At 39.8% G+C, this 12,075-nt stretch overlaps 1 protein-coding gene across 1 annotated transcript in view; it reads left to right on the top strand.

Annotated features, from left to right (window-relative positions):
- Positions 1 to 509: 509 nt before the first annotated feature.
- The window catches only part of LOC140140649 (atrial natriuretic peptide receptor 3-like), a 70,105-nt gene continuing 58,539 nt past the window's right edge, over positions 510 to 12,075 (top strand). Inside the window, exons 1-2 of the mRNA XM_072162405.1 lie at positions 510 to 831; positions 6,493 to 6,661. Coding sequence (XP_072018506.1) covers positions 510 to 831; positions 6,493 to 6,661 — 491 coding nt within the window. The remainder of the gene's footprint in view (positions 832 to 6,492; positions 6,662 to 12,075) is intronic.

The raw sequence follows: 12,075 nt of genomic DNA, 5'->3' as shown, positions 1-12,075 counted from the left end.
CTGTTTTTAAGGCTGGGGATCCTAGTGACCCTAGCAACTATAGGCCAATTTCAATTCTTGTTGTTATTTCTAAAATTGCTGAAAGGGCTGTTTTTGATCAGTTATATAATTACTTAAATGATAACAAATTAATCAACATTAATCAATCAGGTTTCCGTCCATCTCACTCCACCAGTTCTGCCCTAATTAACATTACTGAAGATTGGTATAATGAAATAGATAAGGGAAATCTAATTGGCCTTTGTTCACTTGATCTAAAGAAGGCTTTTGATACAGTAAACCATGAAATTTTCTTAGATAAACTTAAATTATATGGAATTGGTAAACATTGTATTCAGTGGTTTAAAAGTTATCTAACAGGACGTTCTCAATGTACTACTGTTAATGGTACTCTATCTGATACGTGTGAAATAACATGTGGAATGCCACAAGGGTCAATCGATGGCCCACTTGCTTTTCTTATTTATATTAATGATTTGCCAAATTATGTCACACACTGTAAGGTTAATATGTATGCTGATGATACTATAATATATTATGCCTCTAACTCAACTAAGGAAATCATGAATTGTATAAATGAGGATCTTAACATAATAAGTAATTGGCTGAAAAGCAACAAACTTAGTCTTAACACTGATAAATCTGAATTCATGCTCATAGGATCTAGGCAACGTTTGCAATCTGTTAAAGATGATATTCACAATGTTTCTGTAACTATAAATGGTGCTAATATTAAACAAGTTAATGAATGTAAACATTTAGGTGTCATCATTGACGACACATTGACATGGAATCAGCAAATTGGTCAAGTTCGTAAGAAATCTCTTAAAGGTATGTTTATGTTGAAGAAATGTAAATCTAATTTTATTTCTACAGATATTTTGAATATGGTTTATAATGCAATTGTACTTCCTCACCTTAAATATTGTAATGTTGTTTGTATGTCTATAGCAAAGAGATTACAAATTATCCAAAACAGAGCTGCTCGCATTATTTGTGGAGCTCCATGGGATACCTCCAGTGCTATTGTCCTAGATCAGCTCAATTGGAAGCCACTTTCTCACAGACATCAGTATAATACCTCAATTTGGATTTATACAATTTTGAATAACTTCCCAGCAAACACAAAACGTTTTCGACATCATTCGCAAAAGGTTATCAAAGGTTGTCAGAAAACGTTTAAATGTCGGGTTATATAAAGAGTGCATTAATGGTATAAAACGTTTTCATAACATTAAATAACATTTTGTTGGGAATTTACTGCACAACAAACACAAATGTTTTACAGAAAACATTTAAATGTCGGGTTATATAAAGGGTATAAAACGTTTTAATAACATTCCAAAAACATTTTTGAAAACTTGGTACAAATCATTCTAAACAGAATGTTATTTTGGGGTTGAAAAAATATTGTGCAAAAAATGTTTGCCCAAAATATTTACAATAACGTTTTCAAAATGTTTTCACGACCTTTATATAACCCGACATTTAAATGTTATTAAAACGTTTTGTAAAAACGTTTTAAGAACATTTCTGTGTTTACTGGGTGCAAATATTTTAACATGATGTTATTTAAGTGTTGACAAAATATTTGGCCAAAAATGTTTGCAAAAATAGTTTACAATGACATTTCAAAAACATTTTTAAAATATTGTTGTAGTGTGTTTTCATACAAAACGTTTTAAAACGATTTCATGACCTTAATATAATATAACCCGACATTTTAATGTTATTAAAACGTTTTTACCTAAACCAAAACCCAAAATATTACTTATTTAAAACGTTTTAAAAACGTGTTTGTGTTTGCTGGGTTAGCACCTCCTTACCTTTCAACTGTTTCCTCGTTTTCTAATAATAAATACAATTTTCGGCAAAGTAAAAATAATGTTTTCATCCCACAGCCTAAAACTGATTTCAAAAAACGTAGCTTATCATATAGAGGTGCAATCTTATGAAATAGTCTTGATGATAGGGTCACAAATTCACCTGATTCATTTACTTTCAAAAATATGCTGAAAGATGTTTCATTTTAATTCTTTTCAGTTTTGTTTATAAGTTTATAAATTCTTTCATTTTTTCTCCTTATTATAAGTTTATTTATGATGTTTTGTATCTCTTAACAATTCATTTGATATATTTATGAAGTATCGCTTGTAAACAGTTTTACAAGGTAACCTAATATAAGTTTATATGATCTTTTGTATCTCTTAACAATTCTTTTGATATTTTGTATAACATATCTCTTGTAAACATGTTTTGTTAAATATTTGTTAGTACTGTAGTTTGTATCCACGGCCCCAAGGAAGAACAACCTAGGGTTGAAGTGGGCCCACCGTGGCTAAATAAAGTTGAATCTGAATCTGAATCTGGCAAGTATCATAATCAATGTATGGGCGAATTCTGTAGATGTTTGATAGACTTATATAATTGAGTTACATGATCAGACATACACATATGATGATCGAAAACAACCCCAAGCAAGATCTTCTGGACAGTCAGTATCAGGGAGAGCTCTATTGGTGTTATTAAGAAGCTCATTTACGGTCTTAAACATGTCCTTGACACTACAGTTATTAAGTTTGTCTGAATAGTGAACAGTTTTTGCTGCACGTAAACAACCTGTAATGATGCAAGATATTCTACGCGGTAGTGGCATCAGATCTTGATTTTCGCCATTTCCTCCCACTGCGACGACGCTCTCTTCTGGCATTATTTACAGATTCATCATACCAGGCAGGACGATGTCTAATCCTCCTTGATTTTGTGGAGGGAGGGGCATGACAGTCAATGACTTCAGAACATGCCTTGTTGTAATCAGCAAGCAAAGCATTAACATTGTCATATTCTTGATTGGCAATATGACACATCTTTGTATTAAGATCATTAGAAATATCATCATGATCAATAAGCACAGTGTATGTCACTGTTTCAGTCGATGGTTTGGGAAGGTCCAGGACACAATTGATCATGAAATGATCCTTGGGAAAATGACATCTATCAATAATATATCTCTTCATTATGAGATCATCCTGCCTGGTAATTACTAAGTCAAGTATATTTACACATCTGTGGGTAGGACCGATAATATGTTGAACTAGGCCTGCCGAAGCCAGGATGGTAGAAAATTGTCTGACGTCAGACTTGCTTGGCTTATTGTAATGTATGTTAAAATCACCCACAAGAAGGATTCCCCCAGGCAGTAAGTCTACTCCACTCAAAACATCATCAATGTTTTCAAGATAGGTGGCTAACTTGAGTTGCGTTCGGTCACACTGGTTAATTGTGTAAGAAAAGAGGCCGTTTTAAAAGTTGCACCTTAGTCCATAGCAGTCAGGTTTTCTTTAACAAACATATTATGAATAAACCTGATAAATATGAGAGTTGACTCAGGGCTATCGACTAAGATGCAACTTTTTTAAACCATCTATTTTTTTACATAATGAGCCCTTGTGACTAAACTTAGCAGTCAAGTTAGCTCAATCGATAAGGCGTTCGACTATGGTGCGAGAGGTTGCGAGTTCGAACCCTGGTGGTGCCTAGTATGCTCTCGTGGAAAATTTGAGTCAGCTTGAAATTCCCTTGGACAAGGAACTCACTGCTAATTTGTCTCGTTGTAACCCGTACGAAACTCGGGGAGCTGATCCTGGTTGCGATGGTCATTTGTGGAATGTCTAGGGTGTGCGCTCTTGAAGCAGCAAAGTCCCTGAATTGTTGTTTAATGGTTTATGGAATGATGTGAGGCCATAGTGGTCAGCGAAAACCTGTAAAGTGTGCTGAGGCTTGTGGATCAACGTCTAGGCGTTGTGCCTGTGCGTAGCGCACTATAAATCACTGCGCTTCTGTTTTTTTTTTTAAACGCAATGACGTGTTACGCTATAATTTGTTCCATATGTGTAAAACAAATAAGGCTACCCATACCTTTTTACAGGTGTGATTTTTTTCGATTTATTTAAAAAAGTATTTAGGGGGAACATATAAGTTGTGGACCCTATATATACCAATACTACAAATTGATTCAGGACTAGATTAACCCTAACAGAAGCAAGGACGAAAAAAGAGAGTAGGTGAATAAAAAAGGCACTCAGTACCCCCGGGAATAAGTATCTTAGACCCCTAGCGTGTCACGCACAGGCGCGTAGCAAGCGGGGGGGGGTGGGGGCGGGGTGGACGAGGGTTTCAGGGCCCCCAAGCAAAAGAGAAAATGAAATAAGCATTGATTAAAGAGATGCTAAAAGGCAGGGCCGAATTTACCTGGGCAAGACCAAAATTTGGAGGCCCCAAACTCACCGTGAGGAAGGCATGTGGAGCCTACTATAAGATCGACAGTTTTGGCAGAAGCATGACAAATTAGAGCAGGCTTAGAGCGAGATAAGCATATTTTGTTCCGATCTTATACAAGGATATTAATTTGCGCGCGAAATAATTTTCAATTTCAGACAATTTTAGCCCAAAATGAAGGTGAATTTTGCTATGTATGATATGCACGAAGCGCGCAAAATTGTGCGATTTTTCCATATTTTAGTCCAAAACATGGTATTGTTGGGCTAAAAGGAACATGCACAGGGCAATTTTGGGGCCCTCTGGCCAGTAGGCCTAAATCCGGCCCTGCTAAGATAAAAGGGCCCCGCTCTGTTTCTTGTCCATGTGCCCTCGAGGCTTTTGCTACGCCCCTGGTCACGCACAAGATCACCGACCAGTAGCCACGGGGTTTCAAATGAACCCGTGCGTAAATATGATTGCGTCAGGTCATCACGTCATGTGGGATGCATGCATGCGCAATGGTTTTCCTTGTAAGATTTTGCAACATTTTGCGTGATTACGGTTAACAGCGCTTGAAAACTTAACTGCAGCGCCATCTCTTTTCAACACACGAAATATGTCTGCAAATTGCTTCTTATCGTGGTGTACTGGGGAGGGCTTACTTTCCTTGTAAACTCGTATTTTCAAATCTACCCTTTTCATAAACATGATCAATTTACATGGTGTGTTGAAGCTATGAAATAATCGTCTAAGCCATGTACATTGGTAAGAACCTTATTGTCCCCGCCAATGGCAGTTTGTTCCTATCTTTCTCTTGCTTGTAAAGGACCCCAATGGAAATAAGATTTTCCCAAGGCTTTTTGGGCTATCCTTGGTACTTGTGTTGATTTGTAATTTCGTTATACAATTTTGATGTGCAATATATTTTATTTTGTTATAATAATACTGTATATGTAGTGTAATTTGTATGTTATTCTTATAGTACCAAATAAAATCAACCATCAATCAATCAATCAACCGAAGTTTGGAAAGGGAAATATAAAACGAGCTCAGATGTGTGTGTGGCTGTGTCTCTGGGTGTTTTTGCAGAAAATGTTAATCTTTCGCAAAAAAAGTACTGCATTTCAGAATCTGGGGACAGATATATAACATAGATCTCGTAACCAGTTCCGATCAGTTGTGGCGTCACGGGGGCATGGGGCCGGCACCTAGGTTTCATTATCATTGAGGTATAGGACTTTTTATTTTTTTCGGAGAAGAGCAGATATGGCAACTGCTTGATTATATTTCTACATGTTCATACTACACACTCCGAAAATTTTAGAAAATTCGCACGAGTCCGTTTTTAAAAAATCACATTTTTGTTCCTAAAATGGGGGTTATAGCGCCCTCAACGGGCACTCTCTCCATAGGGCTACATGTAAAGACCAGTTATAGACAAATGGCCCTAAAATAAAACGGACTCGTGCGAATTTCCTCAAATTTTGCATATGATGTAGATTTAACATCTAGAATGTAATGCAAGTGATGTCGTTGCTGCTCTTCTAAATTCATTTTTAAAATGTCCGCCCCAGACCAAGGTGGGCCCCCTAAAATTCACTTTGTCCCCATATCCCGTGCCCGCATGCCTCCATATCCCACCGAAAACAATTCCTGGCGCCGCCACTGGTTCCAAAAAGGGTAACCCCGGCATTCTATACATCCTACCTTTGGCATTGAATTATTCAACAGGCTAAAATTTTTTTTTTAAATATGTGGACCGATATAGACAATTCTATAAATATATCTTTGTGATATAGATATTTGCACGGGCAAAAAAAGAAGCATCATTACTCAAACGATGTGAAGCTCGACATGGACAGGCACCTGCAAAATGGACGAAAGCGTCAAATTTTATCCGTAATAGGTTGCTCTGTATAGTATGTTAGCCCATCTATCAGAGGCGGCACCAGGAATTTTTCTCTGGGGCAGGGGGAGGCAAAATCGACCAAATGTGCGCAAAATTGCCGCAAAAAGTGAAATTTACATAAAAATGGGAGGGGGCAAACTGGGGGAAAGAAAAATATTTGGGGCCCCTTGCCCCCCCCCCCGTAACGCCGCCACTGCCATCTATCCTTCGTACAAAAATCGAAATGTTTGATTTTCTCTTTCTGCGAATCACTGATAGTACCTTCAAATTAGCGGCACTGATCTAAGGTAGCTTATGTTAAGTCTTGTTTTCTTATTTCATAGGTCTGAGTGATTTAGCCAGATATTGGAATATTCCGATAATAAGTGGAGCTTCGACATCCTCTGACCTTGCTAATAAGGATCGTCACACGCATTTCACTCGTTTGAGCTACGATGTGACTGGTATGGCGCATCTCATCTCGGAAACATTCAGACGGTTTAATTGGACAAGGTAAGTTGACAGCATAATCATTAATATGCCGTAGAGGTATTGATGTAACAGGAATAATTACCCCATGAATAATTACCATAGCGATGTTTCTAATCAAAACTCACGACTGTTTGGATTGCACCCCTGCGCTAAAAGTAGACTGCACATATCTATGTACAATAATTCGAAAAACTATTTTCGCCTGTTTTGTCATACGGTTATAAATTCTATGAACTATGCATGCGCGTAGTTTGGGGGGGCTTTGGGGGCGCCAGCCCACCGGGGTCAAAGTAGGGGGCGGCAAAAACGAAGAGGCGATGGAAGAAGAAGGGGCGGCAAAAACAGGGGCGGCAAAAACGAAGGGGCGGTAAAACGAATTAGCAAAGAAAAAAGGGCGCAAAAATTTGAATAAGCATACAAAATCTTTTTTTTTTTTTTTTGCTCTTCACTTTTTCAAACGACCGTGAAAAAATTGGGTCAACCTTTTCAGGCTGTTAAGGAAGGGGCGGCAAAATTGTTTCTTCTTCAGCCCCCCGGGGTTGGGGCGGCCACGGTACGCCACTGATATGACTTTGCTAAAGAGAGCTTACAAAAAAGATCATTTCTACTACACTGCAAATGTTCCCGAACACATGACGCTTCTCAGACGCGTCTGAGGTGTTCATAATTGTCTCTTTAGAACACTAGTGTATTTGAAAATATGATAAGCCTTGCACATTAGTGTTCTTTTAGTATAATGTAGAACACATAGTATTGATCAGAGGTGTCACAAGTGTTCTGAATGATTATATTGAATACTGGTGTTCAAAAATGGAACGCATGAGCAGATAGAGGCGTTGGAAAGCTGCGACGTGTCAGCGAGAAATACACGGTGCTCCTTTGAAGGAGGGATATAAGTAACAACAACAACAATGGCGATGCAACGTGGAAACGCTCCCGGAAACGCTATTCCAAACTGTCTTTTCAAGACAAATGGGATGATAGTGAGAGTAAATTCGAAGGATTTAGAGAAGAATGAAATTCAGGGCAACTTTGGGAGCGACTCGGAGCCCGTAGGCCTAGCCTATATCTGTTGACAGCGATGAACAAGCATCGGAGAGACACAAGAGGGTGACTATGGCCGAGCGATTAATGCGTTGCGCTGTCAGCCGGGAGATACGATCGGCGAGGGTTCGAGCCTTGGGCTTGCCTTAGGTGAAAACTCTCTGATTTCATCGGAATTCTTCGGAACACCGCCATTATCTTGTTTATACTACCATGCATTTGTTTATTGTCGAGTAATGAGATTTTGACAAGGTTGAACACCAGCATTCTAAAAATCAATGTTTGAACACGTGTCATGTGTTAAAAAACCGTTACATTTCTTTCATGTGTCCGAGGTGTTCATAGATAGTAATTTTGAACACCAGAGTTTAAAAAAAAAAAAATGGCTGCCATGACTGAAGGTTTGATCTAAATCTGCTCCTGGAAAAATAGGGTCTAACCCCACTGCAAGCTTTGCATATCACTTCCAGAGGCTACCAAACCTAGTCTAACACCTTCAGCAGCACTGTACATTTGGTTTTATATCTGTGACTTTTGATTTCACCACATTTTGATGTTATATCAGTATCTACCTGTGTATGTTATGACTGTTGAATTCTGCTCTGCTTAAGCTTACTGACTGTCTACCATTGTAAGTGTGTATGAACCATGTGCTTCAGTAAACCAGTGGTAAAGCCGCTCATTGAACCAAGTAATGTCAACTGGAATGCTATTGATACAGACTTGAAACAGACTATTTTCTCTACCCACACTCGGTTGTGTGCAGACGACATTGAACCATCAGTGGCTGCCCATGAATTTTCACAAACTCTCAGAAACACTCTTGTTCAGCATGGATTCAGCGAAAAACCTAATAAAGGTCCTCATAGGCAACGCCGTATTGAAAAAGTTCGCGAGAACGCTAGTACGTTGAAAAATCAAGCCAGACGTGATATATGCGGAGATAAGCACCACGACTTTATTCAAGCGGTACGTGGCCATAACAAAGTCACCAAAGAAGCCGATAGAGCAGACCACGCGCGTCAAACCATCCGCAATGAAAGACTTTTTCGCAATGATCCCTATGCTTATGCAAAGACTGCTTCCCGTGGTACGGAATCAAATGAGCTGCCTTCATTTTCCTCTGATGTCTGCTATGAGTTTTATGAAAATACATACAAAGCTCCGTCAGAATCGTTTGCCATTCCTGAGGGATTACAAACCCCATCTATTAATGCACAGTTCAATCTTGCTGCTATCAAGCCGAAGGACATTAAATTTTCTCTGCGAAAATGCTCCTCTTCATCGGCGCCAGGTCCTGATCAAATTAAATACAAGTACTTGAAACACTTGCCTTGTACTCACCATTTCTTGGCAACCTTGTACAATAAGATCGTGTTTGAAGAGAAAACGCCACCTGCGTCATGGTCATCTGGAGTTGTTAGCCTTATCTACAAGAAAGGTGATACTAATGATCCTTCGAACTTTCGTCCTATAGCACTTACCTCCGCCATCTCCAAACTTCTTCACAAGATCTTAGCCAATCGCCTTGAACAGTTCTTCCTGCGGAATGACATCATTGATCCAGAAATTCAAAAGGGTTTCCTGTCTGGATCAAACGGGCTGATTGAACACATTTACTCACTTAATGCTATCATTGACGACGCTGAACAAACTAAGAGCAAGGCCTATATAACATTCCTTGACCTGGCTAACGCTTTCGGTTCGGTGCCTCATGAGATTATCTTCCAACTGCTTGAGTTTTACCGCGTTCCTCCAGCTGTCATCTCCTACATACGCAAGATCTATGACAACCTTGAAGTTTCTGTGAAGTCTACACAGTGGCAAACAAAACCAGTGCCAATTAAGCGAGGTGTCTTCCAAGGTGATACGCTTTCCCCTATTGTCTTCCTGATTGCATTCAATCCATTGCTTGATGCTATCAAACAGCATTCTGAGTTCGGTTATCGACTGACAGTTCCAATTCCATCGTCTGTTGGCTTACCGCCATGTGGTGCGTATCTGTATTTGAAATGTCAACAACCGCGAACGGGCTGGTACTTAGTTCAGGTAGACCAATATAATGTTAACGGCTCTGTGGATGTTACGTTCAAAGGAGAGAAGCAATCCACCAACATCAATCTCCAACAGACTGAATGGTGTTTAGCGTGGGGCTCTGATAGGCGTTACCGCTCATCAAATCCACCTGAAAGACCCTCCCGAAAGTTCGCTGTAAACTTCAAGAGTCTAAAACGGGAAAGTCTTCTCCACATGTCTGCAAATCATTCGCTGACGACTTGACTCTGATAACGGCTGACAAATGCGCTCACCAGAAGTTACCGAGCAAATTCCATGCCTTAGCCTCCGCGATGGGCCTCACTCCCAGACCAGACAAAAGCTATCATCTTGCCATCAATGATAACAATGCATCATTCTCTATGAATGGTGATAGAGTCCAGTCGGTCAAAGACAAACCCACTACCTTTCTTGGGAGGATTACCAATCATCGGCAGGCTATCTCGACTGCATCAGCTGGATCCAAGCTTCTTGAGACTATTGACTCCAGTTTGAAGAGCATTGATAGGAAGCCTATCCGCGGTGAATACAAAACATGGATTGTCTTGTACTACTTGATCCCTAGTATACGGTATTTTATGACTGTTCACAATATCGCGAAGACAAACCTAGAGAAATCGCAAGCAAAGATAAACAAACATGTGAAGTCATGGCTCCATCTTCCACGCAGTGCGACAGTTGCCATTTTGCACCACCCTTCTCTTCTGGGCATACCTTACCTCCCTGACTTTTCAGAAAATCTGAAAGCCAATGCACTCAACCATCTTTTGCATGCAAAGGATGCCCTTCTGCGAGAAATCTTGCCATCTCTAGACACTGACGCAACTCTGATCCCCGCGTTTATACTACCTGGTGTGAACATCATCAAGGACATTGATACTCAAAAGCCCTTGAAGTCGTGCAAGAAAGCCATCTCTAAGACCACCACCGACACTTCTGTTGCCAAATGGAATGACAAGCTCCAAACTCTGTCAGTACAGTCCAAGTGCCTGGAAGCTGTTGAACTTGAGAGTGACAATAAGCTATGGAGGAAGATCATGACCATTTTACCACCTGGTCAACTATCTTTTGTGCTCCGTGCATCATCAGACACATTACCAACAGAGGTGAACCTTCGTAGGTGGAAGATCCAAACTTCAGCTGTTTGCTGCCTCTGTAGTCAACCCAATCCAACAACTTTTCATGTTCTGAATGGCTGCCAGGAAGCACTTCAACAGGGTAGATTCACCTGGAGACATGACTGTGTCTTGTCATCAATTGTTCAATTCTTGAAAGACAATGTCCAAGATGGCAGCACAATATATGCTGACATCCCTGGCTTCCAAGCAACTAGTAACCCTCCTTCCACGGTTCCTCCTGACATTTCGTTAACCTCAGCAAGACCGGACATTGTGGTCATCAATCGCAATAAGAATCGTGTGACTCTGGGAGAACTAACTGTTCCCCACAACTCTAAGCAAAGTATGTGCAATGCCAAGGACAGAAAAGCAAACAAGCCAAACTATCTGACTCTTATCCAAGAACTGGGTGAACAGTTTGATAATGTGCAATATGTGACCATTGAAGTTGGATCTCTTGGTCATACAATCCAAAGTGACTTCCATGCTAGTCTGAAGTATCTGTGTAATGCCAATGTCTCCAAGCAGTCTCTGAGAGTCATCATGCAAGATGTTTGCAAAACCGCCATCACCTGCTCGCAGTCAATGTTCAGTAGGCGCAAGTTGTCTGTCTGGTCTTCTCCACCTCTCTCCTTCTATTCCCATGGCAAGTTTACCTCTCGGGTTTACAACCCTCCATAATCATGTGTGCCTGAATGGCTCCCAGAGACTAGTTGCTTCATCCAACTGACTTGTTTCAAATGTGACTTTTCCAATGTTGTATACTTGTATTTAGTTATGATGTGCAATACGACCATGATTTTATGCATTTGCTTTGTTATGCAGTTATAGGAGTGTGTGCATGTAAGTGTGTAGATTTGTGTTGTGAATGAGTGTAGTCAGGAGCAGGAGTGTGTAAGTGTTTAGTTGAGGTGTATGTGCAAGGGAGTAGATGAAGCATTAGCGGGTTGAGTATGTAAGTGTGGGTATAGGTGTGTTTGGGTAGATGCTGAAGAATGAGTTTTCACCATTGGTTTTGGGAATTTATTAACCTTTTGCTTTCTTAAATTTTAAAGTTACCTTGCCTTGCCCCCTGCTGGACAGGGTAAGCAAGTTGTCCTAGGTTTAATATCTCTGTTGTGTAATTAATATTTTTATTCTTGTGTATTTCATGTATTTTTGATGTTTCGCAAATGTTAATAAATGCGGTTTGATATAGATGTATATGTTACACTAGTG

The sequence above is a fragment of the Amphiura filiformis genome, chromosome 19, assembly GCF_039555335.1.
Source record: "Amphiura filiformis chromosome 19, Afil_fr2py, whole genome shotgun sequence".
In the NCBI taxonomy this organism is placed as follows: Eukaryota; Metazoa; Echinodermata; class Ophiuroidea; order Amphilepidida; family Amphiuridae; genus Amphiura; species Amphiura filiformis.
Note: the sequence above shows the minus strand (reverse complement) of the source record. Positions and strands in the feature narration are given on the sequence as shown.